Source organism: Notothenia rossii, assembly GCF_949606895.1.
Source record: "Notothenia rossii genome assembly, chromosome: 10".
NCBI classification, from domain to species: Eukaryota; Metazoa; Chordata; class Actinopteri; order Perciformes; family Nototheniidae; genus Notothenia; species Notothenia rossii.
In genome coordinates, this window is record NC_136908.1 from 43,003,090 (window position 1) to 43,027,290 (window position 24,201).

At 42.1% G+C, this 24,201-nt stretch overlaps 1 protein-coding gene across 3 annotated transcripts in view; it reads left to right on the plus strand.

Annotated features, from left to right (window-relative positions):
• The first annotated feature begins 1,488 nt into the window (after positions 1 to 1,488).
• etv6 (ETS variant transcription factor 6) overlaps positions 1,489 to 24,201 on the plus strand; it is a 40,179-nt gene continuing 17,466 nt past the window's right edge. The window contains exons 1-2 of one of the 3 annotated variants that reach the window (XM_079654334.1): positions 1,489 to 1,837; positions 5,467 to 5,596. In XM_079654334.1, the coding sequence (XP_079510460.1) occupies positions 1,808 to 1,837; positions 5,467 to 5,596 (160 nt within the window). In that variant the 5' untranslated portion in view covers positions 1,489 to 1,807. The remainder of the gene's footprint in view (positions 1,838 to 5,466; positions 5,597 to 24,201) is intronic. The other 2 variants (XM_079654335.1, XM_079654336.1) reach the window with 2 other exon arrangements.

Here is a 24,201-nt window from a genome sequence, read left to right on the forward strand (position 1 = left end):
TTTCACCACCTCCACCCACTACAATCACACGCCCCAATGTTATATTTAACTAATATTTAACTCCCTCCACCCCGGATAAAAGCACATTAAGAAGCCCCTTTTCTCTAATTCCACAACGTTGGGTTGAAATAACATTAAGAGAACGGATGAATAGGCTGTTCGTGGTTAATGTGTGTTGCTAACTTTATCCTGAATCCTAGCCTAATCTGTTATCTGTAAACGTTCCCTAAATCTATTATTGAGAGCTCCACGATCCGCCATTGCTGTAAAAAAACTGGTCCATTGGAGGGAACGGAGATGTCATAACTCTTCTATCTATATGGCACTGAATTGTAATCATAGAATAGGCCTACACAACACGTTACCTAGCATTCATTTCTATTTTCATATAAGCGTAGTATTCCTTTATCTTTTGTTTAATATAAATAAAGGCTAGTTTTTCTATTTGCCTATTCCTTATTGAGTCAACGATTTACTATATTAATTCTATAAAGGCTATATTGGTATTTAATATGACCATTATAACATTGTCAATATTTCGTAAATGTAACTTGTTTTCCATGGGGATCGTTAGCTACATAATACTCTGTACACTTTAGATGCTGCATGCTATGCAGAGCTGGGAGAAGTACTCAGATGATTTACTTAAGTGAAAGTATCAATACTACCGTGTAACAATACTACTCTGTAAAAAGTAAAAGTACTGCATTCAAATGTGTGCTTAAGTAAAAAGTATAAACATCATAATAAGATAAAAATGTACTTTATTGATACCAAAGTAGTCATTATGCACAAAGACACATTTAAACGCCAGTTTTTTAATGATTGTATTAAAATGATTAGTGCATCAATCGGATCATCACTTGAACGTTTATTTTAATGACTTTATACACTGCTAGGTAGCATAGCCTATAATAATGCATGATAATGTGTGCTGATTTATATTTCGTATTAACCAACAACTGCAAAAGAACTAGTACAATATGTAAAATAAATGTAGTTGCGTAAAAAGTATGATTTAGGTCAGGATAATTTGAAAATCTCAAGTAAAGTACAAGTAGCCTACCTACATTTTGCATCTACATTTACAGTTCTTGAAATGTAGGCCTTTTGTATTACACCACTGATGCTACAGTATGTGATTAAATCATGGCGGGTTAGTCTGTGTGTAACCGCATTTAAAATAAATAGAATATAAAAGCAGTGTCTCTCTTGTTAGTTGTTTGTTTGTGTGTGTGTGTGCGTGTGCGTGTGTGTGTGTGTGTGTGTGTGTGTGTGTGTGTGTGTGTGTGTGTGTGAGTGTGTGTGAGTGAGTGCGCACAACTGCGACCTGCCTCAATTTCCTGCTTCGGGTTTCCCTTTAAATGGGGGCAAGGCTCTATGCTGGGAATTCACGTCATTTCGCCGTTTTACACACATCCAGATCAATGAGAGAGAGAGAGAGAGAGAGAGAGAGAGAGAGAGAGAGCGAGAGAGCGCGCGCGAGGGGGGGGGGGGGGAGAGAGACGTGCTCTTCCAGGAAGGGATTATTAACCAGCACGCTGCCGACCCATGAAGGGAAAACACACGCAGACAAAAGAAGTTTTCACACCGACAGCCGAGCTATGGAGCCGGCGTGCAGATAGAGAAGCAGCGGGGTGAATGAGAAGAAGAAGTTCTCCGACAGCACCGAGCCAAGAGCGAGCTGCCGCTTCTTCTGTCGCTTATTCTGCCGCTGCTGCTGCGTGGGTTTCTGTAGGAGAGGGGAGATAAAGAAGAGGACACAGCGGAAAAGTGGCAGGAGAAGGAGAGAAGTTGACGCGAGATAATGTCTGAATCCTCCTCCTCTGTGAACAAGGTAATAGCGTCCTCTTTGTTTCTCTTCTCCCTGTTAGGTTTTAATCCCTCATATGACTCGCTGTAGGGATTTATATCTCCTTTAAACGCATATCTCACGAGCACGAGCCGTGGCGCCATTCAGCGGAGGTGCGTTTGTTTTGCTGCTCATCTGTTGCTCGCGGATCCACGCTTTCAGTTCGCCTCCGCTCTGCTGAGGAGAGCAGTCGTGACTCTGTGAGTGTGACACGTTCATACGGTTCATTTAGCGCCTCGGATTCGGAAAAGTCACAAAAGCCAGTGGACGACCATGTTGTTACATGATACATATAACACGTCTATGAACGCGAGCTAAAGCATGAGTAATAACGCGTTTCAGAGGGTCCTCGCGCAGTCACAACAGTAGTGTCACTGTTTGATAGGCCCACACTACAGGAGCTTTACAGTGTGCATTACCTTTGTTACTTCATCAGAGGTGGGAGAAGTTCTCAGATATTGTACTTAAGTGAGAGTTATAATACCACAGTCCACGAATACCCTGTCCTGCATTGCAAATGTTATTCAAGTAACAATACAAAAGTATTATCATCAAAATATAGTGAAAGTAGCGACAGTAAAAGTAGTCATTGTGCAGATTGGTCCATTTCAGAATAATATATATGTTTTATAATGATTGATGATGAAAGTGTTATCAAAGCTGGTAAAGATGCAGCTAGTTTGAATGACTGTATACTGCAGGGTAGCTTGTGAATTTACTCCAGGTGGAACTAAAGTCTGATTTAACACTTGATTATATTTCACATCATTCATCCACATCTGAAAAGTGCTAAAGCTATTTGTAGTGTAGTGGAATAAAAGAACAAAGTGGAAAACATATATAAATACTCAAGTAAAGTACTAGTATCTCAAAATTGTACTTGAGTAACTTAGTTACTTTACACCGCTGACTTCCTTTGAAAACTCTTTCTTATAACAACCGAAAATTCAAATGAAAGGGTTCCTCTGGTTTAGAGTAGGGACCAACAGATGGACAGCAACATACTTTCTGATCGATTCATTATAATCTATTTAGTAAAAATGCTAAACAATTGCTCAAATCCAGATAACCAATGTGACTGTTTGCTGCTTTTCTTTCTTTAATATTATGCAAACCTTTAGAATTGTTTCTATTGTTGGGGCTGTGGCAAATAATGGTTGGGCATTCTTTGTAGATTAACTGAGTTTTTCTCAGAAAATCAAAAACCCCAAAATATTGAAAAGGAAAATAAACCTTTGCAGCCTTGCTTTGAAATGAATGTGAATAAAGGCTAGTTTGCTTTTGGGGCTGCTGGTCAGACTGTGTGAACACGTTGAAGACACGTTGTGCTTGTGATGTGTCAGACGGTTTCACATGTTGTAATCTCAAGGATCATTGATGAATCATTACTGAAAACGATCTATAGTTGCATCCTAGAAAGAGGAAGATTGTTGTCAAAGATCCTCTGGTGTTGGCTTGTCAAATGTGGGGAGTTGTGTTTTGTATTGAATATATTTGTTTTCTGTACTGTGGGTCTGAAAACAGATAGTTGGCACCTTGGTCCTTTAGAGATGTTTTTGTTAATCAAAACATCAGTTCTTAATATAATCGTAAGTTGCTGCATGAATGGAACCATTATGGAATCATTATTTGAGAAGTCATGGTCAGCTTAAATGCAAGCTGTTCAACAACCCATTATGAATATGGGATGTCTTCTCATTGCGGAGTCTGATGTAACTGCACAGTCTCCTGCTGGAGGATCAGCACTCCGCTCCGAGGAGGTTCCCAGCCGGTGGACAGGACTCCCTCTTCCCTTACTGCAGCCTCCATCTGTCACACCACCCTCCTGCAGGCCCTATCACTGGCTTTGTCCTAACTGCCCATTCCCACTAACCTGACCTTTTTCAAGACAACTGCATTTTCACAAAGTGTGCTGGAGAGAAGCGTTTGCCTCTCAGAGGAGGAAATAGAAGGCTGAGAGATTATTGCCGGGCTTCCACGGGAAATTCCTGCTGCATACAGTTGGTGTGCAGGTTAGCGTGGCTGGGTGGTGACAGCAGGCTGAAACTGGTGGCAGTCAGCTTCATTTCCTCAAGAAACTAACATGGCTTCATGCTCTGCCCTCATTTAAAGGAAGGGAAAGCAGTCAACACATAATGTCACAAACTGGGAAAGCTCAAATACCTCCACACATGAAGTGTACACTAACAGAGCTAGATAATCCTGGAAATAGATGCAACTAACAACTGTGTTCATGATGGAAACTGTGCTGATTGTTTTCTGAAGAATTGATTATTTGTTTAGCCTTTTACAGTGGTCTTAATGAAGGAGTAACACCTGCCACAACATCGCAGAGGCCAACCCTAACCCATTTATTTAGGAACATATGAAATAGAGATGTAGCAAATGTTCACATTTGTCAAGCTGAAACCAGATGGAATTGATGATGTTTTTTTGATTGGGATAAATGCATTAATTATTTAATAATCCAATCCTTCATATACAGAAACACTTTTCAGTTCTCCTCTGTTCAAACATGGATGGCTGTGCATGTCTGTGTCTGGAGGTGTAACAGGTGTTTCCATGGCAAAGGAAATGGGGAAAACTGTCACGGACTCATTAAGAGTTGATTCATTTGCACTCCTAAAATGAATCGTCTGGATGAAGAATTTGAAATGCAATCAGAATTCCATGTGGGTCACTCATTGACACTCACCTGTAGGCCAATACTGTAGAATATGTGGGTTCTTTCTGAATATGGAACTTAATTGTTTTGGTCTGTCAAGCAGTTGAATACCAAAAGATCTTCAGTTTAATATAATATTACACAAAGTAAAGTCTCCGGCTTAAGAAGCTAAAAGAAGCTAAGCTTGACATTTGTGCTGAAAAACAACCTAAAGGACCAACCCATTATTAAAGTAGTTCCTGAATAATTGAATGTCAATCAATGAAACAATAAAAAGCCTTAGCGTTTTATATGAGTATATTTATCAACAACAAATAGAATATAAATAATGACGGCATTGTGGATTACGAAGCAAATATAAAAAATGAAACAAGACGTTGTTGTTGTAATTGTAACCTAATATCGACAGAGTTTGGACTGTTGGTCATACCAAACAAACCGCTCGCAGTCATTAACAATAGCTCCTGGAAGTTCTGGGGTGTTATTTCAAACTTTGCTGACATTTTAATAAATTCGTATCCAAACAATAATTAAGATAAAGTAAATCGTTGCAGCTCTTATTATAGATAGCCTTGTGTTTTGAGTGGCTGAAATGAGTACATGTATAACAATCAATCAAAATTCTGATTTTAATTAGAATGTTTAATTTGATCAAACAAGTATTTTACTTATCAAACGACTGTTGATGAAGATCCATGTGTGTTGTTTGTTGACACTGGGATTGGCATCTTCACTGGTTTATGACTCCCCTTCATGTGCTAAAGCATGCGTGGCCTCTGGATCTGTGCATCAGCAGAAAGTGTGACAGCATGACAGGGTGTATGCATGTGCATGGTGCTGTGGGTGCACGGCGAGGTGAGGCGAGGTTGGCGTGGAGCTGTTTGGGTTCAGGGCCGGTGCGTCGCTGAGCTTTGTGAGCCATGCTTTGTGTCTCTGTGTCTATTCATAGCAGGAGAGGAGCTCTTTCAGTCCTTCCGCGAACACGCTGCCAAACTCCACTTCCTCCCCCGTCCATGCTCCCGCCGCCAGGCCAGCCAGCCGAATGGAAGACGAGCCTGCCAGGCTGCCTGCGCACCTGCGTGAGTCACACACACACACACACACACACACACACACACACACACACACACACACACACACACACACACACACACACACACACACACACACACACACACACACACACACACACACACACACACACACACACACACACACACACACACACACACACACACACACACACACACACACACACACACACACATTATTAGTGCACAGCCGGGAGGCGTTGAAGCAGATCCAGGGTCAGACACCTGAACCCTTCAGTGGAGCAGCACTGACAGAGCTGCAGCACTGGAACAACGGCAGGTCCAGCAGACAGGGACACATTATGTGGAGCTGGACACCATAGAAGAAGAATGGAGGACAGACTGATAGGGAAGAGAAGGGTTGAAGAAGTGGAGGGCTGGGGCCAAGGAAACAAGACCCCTGGAAAGATTAAGGACATAAACCCAAACATTTAGAACAACTTTAGACCCCCCGCCCCTCCAGAACTGGAGTGCATGACAGCTCGTCATAATTAGAAAAGCCAATCAGAAAAACATAACATCACACCATCATTAAATTCATCTGTTTCTGCAGGATATCTACTTTAGGGTTTCTTTAAACCCTATCAATACAGTGTATTTAAGGAAACTGCAATACTAATAATTGAATAAGGAAGGACAACAAGGCATTCACTTGTATCACCATTAATGAAAACATGTTTTTATTGCTTCCACCATCTCATAAAGTATTCTTTATACATAAGGGTCTGCTGATGAAGTTGTCATACAGAAATAACAACTGCTAAATCAAGAATAACCGTACTCCTTTAAGAAGAAATGATATGTCCTCTTGCAAAGTGAAATCCCTAACAAATCCACTTGTTGTGGTTAGGGTATTGCCTAAAGCTTAAGAAAATACAATATCAGCTTTTTACTTTATTTTCTTTCTGTTTTTTCTCTATCTTTGTTCCACTTGTGCTACTGTTGTGTTTCAGCATTTAGTTTTTCTCATAATCACCAACAGAATATTTGGCTGAATGATTATTTCATATTCATATTTGTATTAATGATATATGCTGCAGTGAATGACTCTCACTAACAGCCTGTAAACTGATTGCAAACAAAACCAAAACACTGCACAGATTCCTGTCTGTCATCAGGTGTGCTTGAGTTAAAGCTGTATGAAAAGCATGATACGCTGCAGTGGTAGAATCCGGTTTGTTTTTTAGATCATTTAATAATAAGCTGATTGTGAGCCCATGTGACTGATGTTCAGAGATTGCTTCAGACCATGATAAACCAGTTGTAGGTAGAACATCTGCCTGAACTAGTCAGTTTCACACTTTCCAGTCTGCAAGTGATTTAGTAAAGATCTATTGAAATATGTTTTAATATTCCAATGAAGCAACACAGTGACACATGGTTTTGGTCGACCAATCCCAGAGCAGGCGGGGCTGGAGCTGTGTCAACAGATAGTCTCCATGTTCAAAGAGTAACCCAGTTTTGTCCATGCACCCGTCAATATTTAACCAGTTTATTCATTTTATTTTTAAGCTAGTGTGAAGTTCAGTGCTGATGGCTGATGGCTGAGGGGGGGGGGGGGGGGGGGTTGGCTGGATGAGATGCACAGGAAACTCCCTCAGCCCACTTCCTCTTTTGCATTGTTGCAGAAAAAGGAAGAAAGCTCAACAGGTCCGCGTTGAGTTTCCTGTCGAGCTAACCGATGGGTCACTTCACATCCGCAGACATGTGGAAGTCCTACGTGTGTTACAGGGGTTTGAACGCCTCACACAGACAGACATGTGGAAGTCCTACGTGTGTTACAGGGGTTTGAACGCCTCACACACACAGACATGTGGAAGTCCTACGTGTGTTACAGGGGTTTGAACGCCTCACACACACAGACATGTGGAAGTCCTACGTGTGTTACAGGGGTTTGAACGCCTCACACACACAGACATGTGGAAGTCTTACGTGTGTTACAGGGGTTTGAAAGCCTCACACACAGACATGTGGAAGTCCTACGTGTGTTACAGGGGTTTGAACGCCTCACACACACAGACATGTGGAAGTCTTACGTGTGTTACAGGGGTTTGAACGCCTCACACACACAGACATGTGGAAGTCCTACGTGTGTTACAGGGGTTTGAAAGCCTCACACACACAGACATGTGGAAGTCCTACGTGTGTTACAGGGGTTTGAACGCCTCACACACACAGACTTGTGGAAGTCTTACGTGTGTTACAGGGGTTTGAAAGCCTCACACACAGACATGTGGAAGTCCTACGTGTGTTACAGGGGTTTGAACGCCTCACACACACAGACATGTGGAAGTCTTACGTGTGTTACAGGGGTTTGAACGCCTCACACACACAGACATGTGGAAGTCCTACGTGTGTTACAGGGGTTTGAACGCCTCACATGGACAGACATGTGGAAGTCTTACGTGTGTTACAGGGGTTTGAACGCCTCACACACACAGACATGTGGAAGTCCTACGTGTGTTACAGGGGTTTGAACGCCTCACACACACAGACATGTGGAAGTCCTACGTGTGTTACAGGGGTTTGAACGCCTCACACACACAGACATGTGGAAGTCCTACGTGTGTTACAGGGGTTTGAACGCCTCACACACAGACATGTGGAAGTCCTACGTGTTTTACAGGGGTTTGAACGCCTCACAAAGACAGACATGTGGAAGTCCTACGTGTGTTACAGGGGTTTGAACGCCTCACACAGACAGACATGTGGAAGTCCTACGTGTGTTACAGGGGTTTGAACGCCTCACACAGACAGACATGTGGAAGTCCTACGTGTGTTACAGGGCTTTGAACGCCTCACACAGACAGACATGTGGAAGTCCTACGTGTTTACAGGGGTGTGAACGCCTCACACACACAGACATGTGGAAGTCCTACGTGTGTTACAGGAGTTTGAACGCCTCACACACAGACATGTGGAAGTCCTACGTGTGTTACAGGGGTTTGAACGCCTCACACAGACAGACATGTGGAAGTCCTACCTGCGTTACAGGGGCTTGAACGCCTCACACACACAGACATGTGGAAGTCCTACGTGTTTACAGGGGTTTGAACGCCTCACACACACAGAGCAGGGATATGTCACCTCCAGCTCTTCTGTTTGGTTTACGGCTGCTGCTGCTCCACGCTCACACACATGTCTCACTCAAACTCCTCTCATCATCCTCTCTCCTCCTGCCTATCTAAACACACAAGCCGTCCATTAACCCCCACACTCAGAGGGAGTTCTGTCCTGAGGGGGTAGAGGGAGCAGGGGAACAGGAGGGAGGAGGAGAGGGGGGAAAAGACAGAAAGAAAAAGAATGAGGGAGGAAATTGCAGTGTGGGCAGAATCCGCCTTCTCCATTTCCTGAGGAGGAAGTGGATTAGATCGGGGAGCTGCAGCCTGCTCCTCACTGAAGAATGCTACCAGGCTACATTTAACCCTTTCAGCTATCACACAAACCCTCTTTCTTCTATTCCCACTGCTCCCATTAGGGGTCAGCTTGAACACACATTTAGAATATATCATCCTTTTTTGATTAAAGATATTCTTATAATATTCTTCTTTTCACCATCATGTTTGTTTTTGTAACCTCTTTGGCATTTGAGCAGGTGTTTCTTGTTAATCTCTCTATATGATCCCATTCTTTGAAACACTTCATCTTTTATTACTTATTCTTAATTTTGATCAGAGCAGACCTTTTCAATATTCACACATTGATCGCAGTCAAATTAGAGCTGCACGGCAGCATATTGGGAAAAAAACAGCATTGCAATTCCCACTATATATATTGCCATTTAATCACATACCAGTTACAATAAAGACCATTTTTAAATGAGTGTTATCTATATGCTTAAACTCTAAAGCTAAAGGAACAGTTAGACTCACTACACACAACCAATAAATGGTGAAGAACTTTACCCCCCCTTCCAAATGAAACCAATGGTGATAAAGTGTTAATGTGGTCTGCTAGGCACATTTGAACGTCCAGCGTGAGTAACTGCGATAACCGCTGCTGGCTGCAGGGTTATATTAATGAATAAAGCGAGTCAAACAGAAGTATTAGTTGACAGAAAGTACCGCTTTAAACAGTAAGTGGAGCCCCCCAAATGTTTTGTTTGTTAGTCTGCGTCAAAGTGAGATCAATACCATAAAAGGGAGGGGTTTCATCTGCGCTCGCACAAAGCGTGATGGTGATGCCGACCAACTGGAGTCCTCGGGTTTCATTTCAATTCAGGCAACATCGCTCGCCATGGTTACCCTGAGCGCCTGTCACTGAGCCAACTGCCGATTATTCACAAGTCTAAAACACAACATATTCCGCTATTTTCATACAATAAACACAAAATGCTAAGAAGAGGGGCTGCAAGGGTAGAAACAAATATATGTGTGTGTGTGTGTGTACGCGTGTGTTTGTACGTGCTAACAGCTGTGTTTTCTCTGCGCGTGTTTGTGAGAGTGGGTGGATGAGTGTGAGGGAATCTTGTGTCTTTTATGCAAAGCTTGCCAGAGGTAGGGTAGGTGTATAATGTGTGTGTGTGTGTGTGTGTGTGTGTGTGTGTGTGTGTGTGTGTGTGTGTGTGTGTGTGTGTGTGTGTGTGTGTGTGTGTGTTACACTCTGTTTGGGGGCTTGGTGTAATAAAGAATGTGTGTGTGAGTGTTGGTGGTTCGGAGGGGAAATTTCCTGCCCCTGGAAGCAGCTCTTGTCCTCAGGAATTTCCTGAGTGGGCAGACGGTGCTTCCTGAATAAATGTTGTTGTTGTTGTTGTGTGTGTGTGTGTGTGTGTGTGTGTGTGTGTGTGTGTGTGTGTGTGTGTGTGTGTGTGTGTGTGTGTGTGTGTGTGTGTGTGTGTGTGTGTGTGTGTGTGTGTGTGTGTGTGTGTGTGTGTGTGTGTGTGTGTGTGTGTGTGTGTGTGTGTGTGTGTGTGTGTGTGTGTGTGTGTGTGTGTGTGTGTGTGTGTGTTTGAACTCACACTCTTTTCTCTTCTGAAAGGGAAACTGTTCTCACATGCCAGCAACTGAGCTCAGCAGCCCCCCCCCCCCTTCCTGTTCGCGACACACTCCACATGCCGTTTGGAAGGGGGGGGGTGCTTTACTCTTTAACGTCATAATGAACACACACTCGTATAACGGAGTGTGGATTTCAGCCTTTGTCAGGATGTCCTCTTAATAAATAAATGTAATTTTTTTTCTACTTACGATGGAGACACTTGCTGTGGTAGTGTGCTGTGACTAGGGGTGTAACGGTATTCGTCCCGTACCGTCACGGTTCGGACGCCACGGTTCGGTGCATGCAGTCACACGACAAATACGCCTTTTTTTTTTCGAGTGGGAAAAAAGTCTGTCACTCAGGGCAGTATTAACTACACTATATATAATCCAGGGGGCGGTATTGCGCCTAAAAGCTGTTTGCCAGCCGCCCTTAAACAACAAATGAAGAACAAGAACAAAACAGAACAAAACGAACAAAATACAAGAAGAAGAGAAGTTAGTATGGCGATTTCAGATAACACACAGGAGCTAGAAGACCCACCTGCTTCTTTTAAAGCAGCTGTGTGGGAACATTTCAGGTTCCCTGTGGACTACAATAACGATGGAGTGCGAGTGGTGGATTGGACGAGGACTGTGGAATGCCGTTTAAGCCAAAATTAAATAAATAATTAAATAAATACATATAAATATGCCTATGAAATAAATAAATAAGGTTATGAAATACATTCTGAAATAAATAAGGCAATAAATATATATGTATATTTAAATACACATTTATTTATTTCATGGGACTTTTATTTCATAATACCACATTTATTTATTTCGAGACTTTTATTTCATAATGCCACATTTATTTATTTCAGGGGACTTGTATTTCATAATGCCACATTACATTTCCATTTCTTATATTCAAATGAACGGGGCGTGGTTAGCTCACAGATCCAGACCAAAGCAACAGCACCACAACACTGACTCAATAGCTCTTGTTTCACACTCCAGTACTCTTAAGTAGTTTGTCAAGCGCCAATAAACCAAACCGGTTCCGGTTCAAGAATCCTTCTTGTGCTTTTCTGGTGCTTAACTGGTTCTGCCCCTTTTCCACCAAACCGGTTCCAGAGCCAGCTTAGCTCTGGTTCTTCCTGTTTCAGCCGCAGCGGAGCCGGCTCTAAACACCAAAAAACGGTTCGTAGCTGACCCCACTTGGCTACCCGGCAAGAACCAAGAACCAAGCTCACGTCGGATGGGGGCGAGATTAACCTGAGCCATAATAACAGTTTATGGCGAGTGCGGGAAATGAAAGTTGTAACGAGCAGTAGCGCTGAGCAAAGTGACTAGAACGCAACCACACACTTATACAAAATTAACACACTTTATAAAGTCAGGCAACACTAACCAGGCTTCGTGTGATTCTGTTTATTTGTACCTTACTTTGACCATCCGTTCGCTCATTGTGGAGAGCAGGCAAAAAAACTACTCGATCATACACTTCCCATTATGCAACACCCTTGTCTTCTAAACCAAATGTCCACTAAGTGTATATACAGTATGCACCATCATCTAATATTTCTAGGATGTATTTAGAAAAATGTATATCCTCTCATGTTTTATAAAGCTGAAAATAATACAATATATTTAATATTAAACAGAACATTTACATTTTTAACCTTTATTGCTAGGAATAGTGGCAGACAGACCGCTGCACTGACTAGTGGCGAATTTCCACTACACGGCCTCGCTCGGCTTAGTACGGTATGGCTAGGCCTCGTTAGGCCTATTTACGCCAGGCTCACTTTATGCTGCGTTTCCATTACAGTTCAGTAGCTGGGGCAGTAACTATAGTAACGCAATGTAGGCGGAGCCGTGACGTCATCTTCAATGAGAACCCCAGAAAAACAACATCAGCCACTAGCTGTTAGCACTCAAGCTCACAGCTCCTCATATCTGTTCAGAAACTAGACAAAAGTTAAACAAGTACAAACCACAGTCGCTGGTTTATTTATGTCTGTATAGGCCGTTATTGTGAGTGTGGACGGTCGGAGCATTATACAACGTTAGCTTAGCCGATCTCCATTCAGAAAACACACATTTTAAAAGGTTTTTCACCTGCCGTCTATCTGCAGACTTCTCAAAGCATTAATTCATGGTTTTTATTAACCGGTATCAGTATGTTGTCACTTCGGCATCATTTTGAAACGTTTATTACAATTAAATCACGGTCAAATATGTTCATCTTGTTCTAGTTGTAGCCCCCTTACCAGTGATTCTCTCTCTCTAGTTTAGCATACTCAGCCCGACTCAGCCTGGTTGTTGGCCCGCTAAGAACCTCGATTTTATGGGGCCAGAAAAACAGCGAAATAGTACCCGCTAGCCGGTACTACGCCAAGTGGAAACGCACCCAAAACCGGGCTGTGCACGGCACGCTTAAACCGCGCTCCGCGCTGTACTGGAAATGCACCATAACTCTGCAAACTGGCCGTTAGAAGAGCAGGCGGTGGTGCATATCAACTTAAAGCTGGGAACCTGACGATTTGTAGAATAGAACTCATTAAAATTCAGGTATCTCAAGGAACCCGAAGAAATATGGCCGAGATCTAGGCTTGTCACGATAATTAATTTAGTTGGACGATACATTTTTCCGGAAATATTGCGATAAACGATAATATTGTCGGCAACGTTGTAAGACCATTTTAGACCACTGACATAATGATAATATATAATAATAATTCAAGTATATCCTTTCAAACAGAACTTCTTTATTGAACATTCAACATTGCAAATTAAATGCGAAATCATATTCGAATATATAAATTATATATAATAAATTAAAAAATAAATTAAATGATAACATATGAATTAAATCACAGACAACCGTAGGTTCGCCTCGTTGATTTGGCTTGAATCCAAAGATATTCCCACACCAGAGATGGAGTTAGGTTTGGTAACCAATTCCATTTAACTTCAAATTCCCCTCGAGTAAGTCACACGTTGTCTACTGCTTGTCTCTATATTATTCATTTGGCTACCTGCTACATTGCTGCACGCCGAGTGTCCTGACCTGGCTGTGTGTGAGCCCCTCACAACGCTCCGGGCCGGCAGCCACAGCGCGCCTGGCTAAAATGCTGGTCACATCCTTATGTAAACAAACACGCATGTAAACGGCAATTTATCGAGGTCAGACAAGTTATCGAGTTCATTTTTATTTATCGTACGATAAATCAATTAATTGCTTATCGCGAAAGGCCTACCGAGATCTGTGGTTTTCAGAAAAGCAATGTTAAATCCACACCATCGAACACTTCCACCAGAGAGGGCGACAATATTCAGATATCAGAACCATAGACTGTATATATATAAATGGACGTAGGGTCCGTGACGTCACCCTTAGGATTCTGCAGAGTTGCCGAGAAGCCCTTAGTAGGCGGAGTCGGCCACTAACGGCTCGACAGTGACGTCAGAGTTCAACTCCCGCCTGCTCCAAATAAGGGCAAAGAGGCGGAGCCGAGGCGGGACCTCCTGCCAGCGAGCTGAAAGTTCCAGAGCTAGCTGAAGCTACCAAGCTAAGCTAACATGCTCCCCATCTGCACACTGCCGTCACATTTTATGTTTCCAAGGTAAGCGGACATGAAACTATTCAGCAAAACTATACAAATCTAAGTTATTGAGTTTTTAGCATAATACTTCAGAATCTTAAAATCCCTTAACGTTGGTTTGCAATTGTGCTAAATTCAACACTGGAATCAAGCAAATATTAATATGTTTGCATGACATTAGTTATTTATATTTTGATATCACTTAACTATACGTTTAATACATTTAAGTCAACCTAAGGTACATGTGATGGTAGCTGGTTAGTGCTCTTACCTGTAAGGTATGTGCCTCTTAACCTGACATATTAGTTATACAGTAATAGTATTGACAATCTAAAAAAACTGAGCAACTCAACAGTCAACTTCATGTTTTTTATTTTCTAAAGCATTTATTATTTTCATTTTTCCCCTCTCATATTCAGTGTGGACGGATTGAGACAGCGTCGTCTCCAGAGAGCTGCTTAGACTTCAGGGAGGGACCTCCGTGTGCTGGACGTCCTGTCTGTTGGTTTGGAGAGGACTGCCTTTTTTTGTTTTTTTCCCCCTTATTTATCTAAAACAAATGACATGATAAATTACTTGTGTTTATGTGTGTAAGACTTGTGTTTCTGCCCCTGCCATTGCTGCACAAGGTTGCAACATTGTAGATAAATTCAACCACCGACACCTGTCTGCTCTCACATTCTTCTATTCTGCAAATTTGGGGTGGGACACAATAAATAAAGCTTCGCCAGTTTGTCTGTTTTATTGCACAGTCAAGACATAACAATAACGGCATCACGCTGCTCAAGTAGCTTTTGCGAACATCGCTCAAAACATTTGGAGTTGGGAACTGCTTTCTGTAGAAACTTCTGCATCCCGTCCTCAGAGTAAATTGCCAGAAGCACCGACACTTCCTCATCATTCCACCGCTCCGGTGTTGTAGTACGTGTGGTCATAACTGCTTTAAAGTACAAAAAAAGTACTTGCTCAGGTGTGGATGTGGTTTTGTAGCGAGGAAAAAAATGGCTGCCTAACAAAAAAAAATCAGAGTCTAACAAGGCGTGGTTTGCAATTCGCCCAGCCAATAGAAATAGAATAGTAATTGGCACTCTTTTATCACCAGGTTCGTTCCACCTCTCTAGCAGGGACTGAAAATGGCCAAAAGAGTTCCCGGCACTGAGTAGTCCCGGCGGTGTGAACGCGACATTATTGGTACTAACGGAACTAAAGAACCAAAGTACCAGGGAAAGTCCCGCGGTGTGAATGCGGCTATTGAAAGGGAGCACTTTTAAAGAGTTCCTATGATAAACAAGCATACTAGAAGCAAGCTACATCACAGAAAGTGATACACACACACAAACACACACTTCTCCGCCTCATTCTGTTTTAATTTACTCGTTCGTTATCTGACCAGCTTCAATCTTGTAGGCTACTCACCTAATTTCTTGCAACCCTCGAAAGGGTTTTGGAGGTTGATGCCTCGGTGAACGACAGTTGTTTGCCTTTCTTTTGCTTTTTTGAATGTTTGAGCAAATCAAAGTGGGTCTTCACAGTCGATTTCCATTTATGCTCCAACCCATAGTTGAACGGGGTGCAGGACAGTTTCCCCCCACTTTCGTGGAAGACATCGGGGTACTGCTTTGCCCGGTGTTTAGCAGAAATGTTCATGGGTAAATGTGATGGATTCGATTTGTTCATCTTGGAGTGTGAATTCCACACGTTCACACGACGGTGTTTGCCTTTTGTGATGCGCTGGCTGATGACGTCGCGTCATCATCACTACTCGTCAAGACGAGTTAACTTTTTAAAAAAAAACTTTGTGTGGAAAAATGCGGGGATTATGCGCCTTTTGATAAATATGCGGCCTTTTAAAAATCTGTGCCATTTCTCTGATTATGCAGTAAATTCTGCGATCGCAGAATCGCGTTTTTCTGGAGGGTCCAGAGATTTTATTATTTTGTAATTGTAATGTTTTTTTTTTATTTCAAATGTGAGCTACAAAGACAATCAGATTATGAATAAACAGTATGAAGTTCATCGACATTGAAATATATGTTATTATCAAAATAATATTTAACTGTTATCAAAACGTAGTGCAACTGTAGAAGCTTGCTCTGTTGTCTCACTGAAAGAATAACTTTTACCACGTTTTTTACAGACAATATTGAGAGATAAATAGTAGCAGGTCTCACTATGTGTTACATATCTTTGCCTTCAATACATTAAATTAGAAAGCTGACAAAATCATATTGCTTGTTAACATCTAAATGTAACATTTTGCATGGAAAAAACCCTCAATTTAACTGATGTGTAGGTGATCTAGTATATAGTATTGTTTAATGGAATGTATATCAGTATATTAAAGTCAATGTTTCATTTATTTAAACCAATATCTTTCTTGAGTCTTTGTACAGTATGAAAAAAAGAGTCTTTGTACCTGTGCTGAAGTTCACTGCTGTGAGGAGTCCAGTTCTGTCTCTCACTCTCTGGTCCAGCCTGTCTGCATCACCTGGACACCTTAAACAAACAGATATATGTAAAGTACCATGTGTAAAAACAATATAACTGATTATCTTCTGTTGAACACGTTGGATTGTGTATTGTCCGAGTCAGGGTCCTTTTTATTTTACTGTAACTTTGGAAGTTGTGTTACCAATGCTTACTGTTTATTTGATACCCATTTGGTAATGCAATTAATAAAAACAACAAGGTTTGGGTTCGTTCTTCAGATGACTGTGACGTTAACGTGTAAGCTCAATAATGAACTCCAGCTCAACCAACCATATTGTAATATCTAAGTAATCTTCTTGAAATATGACATTAATAATTGTAATATACACTAGGGCTGTCCCGAATACCATTTTTCGGGCTCCGGATATTCGGTAGTAATCAGCAGCGAATATTCGGTGCGGAGAGATTTGTATTTTTCTTTTATAATTTTTTTTCTCCAAAAAAATATATTTTTTCAAAAAGGTTTCGTAACACGCTCCGAATCCGAGATACCTGACAACACGCTGTTAAGCAGAAGTGCATAAAGAGCATACTATTACGATTTATTTTATTTATTGTCTCAGTACTCGCAAACATTAAAACTAAATGTGTCCTTTGTAGGGTAACTGTAGGGTCTGCTGTATTGTTGAGGATGTTGATGGCTGGGATGCGTGGGGATGCACCTATGGACACAAGTTATTATTAGGCTGAGCTACTCAACTTTATGCCATTGCCTTAGCCCCAGATGTTCCCACATTACTCCTATTATTTTCACTATTTTGATAAAATTAAAAAAAATAATATAAAAAAACAATTCGGTTGCGTACTGTTGGTCCTACTTCCTGAATGAAAAGTCAACTATAATATTAAACATATGAAGAAGTTACACTTTAAACATCCATGACTTAAACACTGTATCCACGATAAAAGCCACATAGTTGCACCTGCAAGGTGAATACAGCTGGTAAAAGAAAAAGTGTTTGAATGCTTACATTAACAGGTTTATGATATCACTGCCCCGTCTAAGACACGATCTGACTTTAATTACATATGTCTTGAGTGTTTCGTCAACTTAATGTGTTGCTTAAAATAATACTTCTGCATACAGTATGTGACACTGTAAGTGTTGCACGGCCAGATACGGCTCAGCTGACTCAGATAAGGAAATATATGATACATTATGATGTGATATGCCGCGGACTGTACTTAATGTTACTCTGATCCGGTTACTTATGTTGTGGCAGATATTTAAGTAAGCTTTCTTAACGCTAATGTTTTAATAGTCAGATTGCTCTGAACATGGGAGGTGATATTCTATTAATGTTCACGTAGACACTGTCGGTGATTTTTACCGTCTTTCCTGCAACGGCAGCTTTTCTGTATTTCCTTTCTCTTGTAATATGACTTGATCGCTTTAAACTCCGCACACTGAGCTCTGATTGGTCCGCAGGCAGTGCTTTCACTGAGTTGAGCTCTTCTCTTAGACTGCAGCCTAACCTGCTCCGAGGCAGGTTAGCCGCACAGCATAAGTTACCATGGAGATCTAGCCTGCTAAAAAGAGAACTAGCTTCGTAGGACCGGAAACCCCAAGTTTTCCCTGAAGTTAGCCGGCTAAGCGAAAATCCTGCTTCGTAGTATACCCCCCAGGTGACTTTTCAGAATTGTTGTGTCACCGTGGTAGGCCAGTTTCTTATTGCATATTTGGCACATATTCTTCTTACCGTCGTCCAATTTAAAATGGTCCCACACAGCTGAAGTCTTCGGCCTTTTGTGGGTGAAACGAGGTGAAGCGTGCCGTTTGCGTTCGTGACTGTGAGTGAACCCAGGAGCACAGGCTGAGATTTTATATATTTCCGCATTTTAACAGTGCAATTCAAAAGTATAAATATGGTATAAGAATAGTGGTGGGCATAGATTAATTTTTTTAATCTAGATTAATCTCACTGTATTCTTGGAATTAATCTAGATTAATCTAGATTAAAATGGCTCATTTGAATTCTGCCGAAGGCATTCAGAATATGTGTGCTACCCAAATAATGACTAAAAGTAAGTCTTTGAGAACGGGTTTCTCAAGCCAGGTGGTGCATTAGACCAGGGTCTCATCTCCAGTTTCCAAAATGCATCACAAACTGACAAAGACAGACAAAGTAAATTAGAATAATTTCACTACTAGTAGTAAACAACTAGCAATTATCAAGAAGCAAACATAACGTGGTGGTAATTAAAAGGCTACAAAATTAAATTATGTAATTTAAAATGACATAACGTAGCATACCTAAAGCGAAGGAGTGAAGTTCCCAGCTAGCATCGATGAGGTGTACTGTAACGCCGAGGTAGTTGTCGTTGTTAACGGACGTCCAATGGTCCCCAGTCAGTGCTACAGACCTCGCCTCTACCATCTTCTCAACTTTCGTAGCTTTCTCTTCTGCGTGCTGGTCATGTATTCTCCTCATGATAGTTCGCCTCGCAGGCAGTTTGTAAGATGGGTCACCTGTGGCCGCCTGGAGAACAAGCTCGAGCCCGTCATCTTCAACCACGCTAATGGGCCTGCAGCTGGTGGCAATCCACTGAGCGAGGAGACTAGTTAGCTTGGCTGATAGAGCTGTGCTGACGGGCTTGCCTCGGTTGCACTCAAACATAGTTGTTTGACGACGAGTCTTCCCCCGCGCTACATCAGTGCTCGGCCCGGCATCTTCCGCATTAGCTAAGGGATGCTTTGCGTTTAGGTGGTACTTGAGACTGGATGAACTCCTACAGTAAACTAATTCCGCATTGCACAAGGTGCAAACAACCTTATTTTTGTCGAGGTTTCCATCGGGAAGCTTCTTAAAAATAAATGTCCCCTGAAGCAAACCCCGCGGCTTCATTCCTGCTGTATCCATGTTATCATGTCACGTTTAATGTGGCTGATTTGACCGGGGTCAGATCCATAGACAGTAGAAGAAACACAGGTCAAAGACTCGATCTCGCCCCCTACAGTGCAATTCGGCTAGGTATACATCCGCGCTAAATTATCAAGGTGAAAGTCATCATCGCTTGCGTAGTATAGACCCAGCTCCCAACCCAACTTTGAGAATAGATTAACGGCGATATTTTTTTTTATCGCCGACAAGAGTCTCACGTTAACGCAGCACGTTAACGCCGATAACGGCCCACCACTATATAAGAATATTGCAATTCGCCTTTAGAAAAAGAAAAAAAATATTTAGAAAAAATATATATTTAAAAAAACAAACAAAAAAAACCGAATATCCGAATAATAAAATTGAAACCCGAATAGTTGGCTAACGAACGAAAATTTGAATAGTCTAATATTTGGGTACAGCCCTAATATACAAACATCTTATTGTGAGGTTGATTTCACATACACTACTTCGACATTAGCTTGTCTACATACTTGAGCATAGCCAATTTAAATTAACCTTAGCGATGCATACAGTTCCTACCTACATAATAAAATATCTCTCTAAGTTACAAGGATGACCTTATTTTATCAACCTCAAACAGAAGCCGTTGGTTCAACAGTATTATCCCACTTAATGCTTAACACTTGTCTAATTCGTTTTAACCTTTATATATAGTCTATGATTTTAACTTGGAGTCTACAATTAGCATCGTTAGCACCGATGTAGCTACCACTCGCTTACATGCTAACCCAAGCCTTAACATTCATTACGTAGCTGATTATAATAATTAACACATAAATAAGTACTCAAATTTCACTTACTGCAAAACCTTATTCATGCACCGTCTGTTTCAACCGCAGAGCGAGTCACAATAGTCCGATATATAAGCATGAAGAACAAACAAACACGGCCGGGGTCAAGTTGTGTTCCCTGGATGAGCTGAAGAGGCTGAGTCCCAGGTTGCGCTGTAGTCTGCCACAAAAGCAGCGAAGAAGACTTCCCACAGATTCAGCCCTTGCAAAAACAGGGCTAAAAAAGAGCAAATAGAGCGAAATGAGGCATGGCTAAAATGCATGATCTGTTTGGTATCTTGAAAAAAAAACTTTGCAGACATGTTTTATATAGGTATGGCCCTACAATATATTATTCAAATATAGCATGATGGGTCCACTTTAAACTCCTTAAGATTTTCAACAATCAGCTTCCCTTTGTCTGGAGAGGAAAGCTAAAAGAAAACAGATTTTCTCCATGTATATGTTTTGTTATGAAAACGATTTGATCTGAAAGTGGTTTTTCTTAAAAATCCTCTCAGGTTCCATGCACACGTCCACAAGCAGACTGTTAGTTGTGAAACTCTGCCATGGAAGCTTTGCAGTAAAAACGATCACCGAAGTGTTACACTGCACAAAATGCTGACTTCACTTTCTCCACATGGAAAGAACAAAAAAGAATATAGTATAAGGGTGTGTGGCTTTCAGGCAAGCAGGGGCCTTTTGATTGACTGAACAAATGTCTTTGAAGCTTCTGCATTTCAAATAAAAAAAAAAGGGGAAAAAAATTGGCTCCTGAACAAAAGGAAGAGTGGCAGTTGACGGTGGATTCAGGAACTAACCTACAAGAGCCGGCTTGCTCCTGCTCTCAACAACAAGCTATCAAAAACAGGTCGCGCTACTTCCTGCCCATAAACGCTCCTGTGATTGATGATCTGTTTTATGTTTGTTTTGACTGGCTGAAGTCCAGATTTGCTGGACGGGGATAGGCACGTGCATGCTGGTGGAGGAAGTGGAGGATAAATATGAGAGAGGGGGGGGGGTTCTCTTGACTGAAAAGTAAAAGTGTGTGCGGAGGTGGATTTTCCCCTGCCGCACCCACATGACAGGGAATGAAGACACAAAGCGAGAGCAGATGAATAGTGTGTGAGCATTGGAAATGTGAAGCTCTCTACACACATGTCCGTGAGTCAGGGGGTCAGAAGGTCGTGGTCAGCCCTCCTCCTTCCTCCTTCCTCCTTCCTCCTTCCTCCTTCTACCTCCTCCTCCATCGCTACAAATAAAAAAAGAAACAATTTCCGACTACTTCTGCTTCGAGAGAAAAGCCCCAGCCTTACTTTCAGCTCTGTGTTTTTTTTCAGTCTATTCAGTTATAGGTCGTTAAGGTCAGGCTAGGCTGAAATCCTTGGTCTCAGATTTGTGTGTGCATAAGTTGTGGTATTTGTTGATTGTTGAAGGAAAAAAGACTTTCAGATTCCAGTATAAATCAAAATACAACTTTGTTCCAGTTTTAAAATAAATACTTAGAAATGTGTGACGCACAAGAAAAGCTGAACTCAACAAACCTTAGTTGTTACAAAATAGTTTTTTGAAGTTCAATGAATCTTACGTCCTTTTAGTACATTTGAACTTATGTTTTAGATGCCCGTGATTCATTTTCTTATTGGAAATAGACCTGCTCTTAGCACTCACACAGTGTCTTTTGTAAAGTCATTTATCAACCAGTGCTGCTGAAAACGTTATAGGCGAAATATCTACCAAACAGAGAAGTAGACTGAGAAAGGTCAACATACAAAGTACACCTTCAGATTACCTAGCAACAACATGCTAGCTTCTCTAAAGTTGTCTCAATTCACACACTGATGGTATACATTGTTATGATAGCTTCTACTAAAACGACTTCCTCATGCTATTAAGATAACTTTACCTAGTAAAATGTACCTGCCAGCTTTATACACATTTAAATGGGCCCTATTCTGCTCCTTTTCAGGTTCATATTAGTATTTGCTCTGCTGGGACATGTCTCCATGCTTTAATGTTCAAAACTCTCTTTTCCACTTCTGTCTGAAACCAGAGCCCAGTCTGCTCTGATTGGTTAGCTGGCAGGCTCTTTTCTGATTGGTCAACCAGCTTAGAGATGTCCCGCCCCTTAGCCTATCACATGTTGGAGCTCTAGTCAATAGAGAAACTCCCTCTGGAGGGAACACAGATATTTTAGCCTTTGGAGACCATTTACATGCACTAACACCTATACAACACACTACTATTAATTAGCCATTTTTCCTTAGTGAAAGTATTATATATTTAAAACATGGTACAAATATAGCATATATGTAGTCAGAGCCCAGTGATACATGACCTACTGTGCTTATCAGAACACTTGGATAAATAGATATCAGAGGTAGCTTGCTAACTATGAAAACATATAATGTTGTTCTTTGGTGTGTTATCTTCTCTGTACCTTTTTAACGCCATACATTTCCCAACACACACATTTCTGATTCTGAGTTTTAACATTTAGGAAAAATGGCTAAAAGCTGAGTCACCAACATGATATTAATGACATCTTTCTGGGCATAAACACAGCATAATGTTTACCCCAAAAACAAGAGCATTTTAAAATGGGACCTGGTGTGGTTACAGTGGAGGGGCAGTTGTTACAGAGGAGGGGCAGTTGTTACAGTGGAGGTGCAGTTGTTACAGAGGAGGGGCAGTTGTTACAGTGGAGGGGCAGTTGTTACAGTGGAGGGGCAGTTGTTACAGTGGAGGGGCAGTTGTTACAGTGGAGGGGCAGTTGTTACAGAGGAGGGGCAGTTGTTACAGTGGAGGGGCAGTTGTTACAGAGGAGGTGTAGTTGTTACAGTGGAGGGGCAGTTGTTACAGAGGAGGGCAGTTGTTACAGAGGAGTTGTTACAGAGGAGGGCAGTTGTTACAGAGGAGGGGCAGTTGTTACAGTGGAGGTGCAGTTGTTACAGAGGAGGGGCAGTTGTTACAGAGGAGTTGTTACAGAGGAGGGGCTTGTGTTACAGTGGAGGGGCAGTTGTTACAGTGGAGGGGCAGTTGTTACAGAGGAGGGGCAGTTGTTACAGTGGAGGTGCAGTTGTTACAGAGGAGGGGCAGTTGTTACAGTGGAGGGGCAGTTGTTACAGTGGAGGGGCAGTTGTTACAGAGGAGGGGCAGTTGTTACAGAGGAGGTGCAGTTGTTACAGTGGCGGTGCAGTTGTTACAGGGGAGGGGCAGTTGTTACAGTGGAGGGGCAGTTGTTACAGAGGAGGTGCAGTTGTTACAGTGGAGGTGCAGTTGTTACAGAGGAGGGGCAGTTGTTACAGAGGAGGTGTAGTTGTTACAGAGGAGGGGCAGTTGTTACAGAGGAGGTGTAGTTGTTACAGAGGAGGGGCAGTTGTTACAGAGGAGGGGCAGTTGTTACAGGGGAGGGGCAGTTGTTACAGAGGAGGGGCAGTTGTTACAGAGGAGGGGCAGTTGTTACAGAGGAGGGGCAGTTGTTACAGGGGAGGGGCAGTTGTTACAGTGGAGGGGCAGTTGTTACAGAGGAGGTGCAGTTGTTACAGTGGAGGTGTAGTTGTTACAGAGGAGGGGCAGTTGTTACAGAGGAGGTGTAGTTGTTACAGAGGAGGGGCAGTTGTTACAGAGGAGGGGCAGTTGTTACAGTGGAGGGGCAGTTGTTACAGTGGAGGGGCAGTTGTTACAGAGGAGGTGTAGTTGTTACAGAGGAGGGGCAGTTGTTACAGAGGAGGGGCAGTTGTTACAGTGGAGGGGCAGTTGTTACAGAGGAGGGGCAGTTGTTACAGAGGAGGGGCAGTTGTTACAGAGGAGGGGCAGTTGTTACAGGGGAGGGGCAGTTGTTACAGTGGAGGGGCAGTT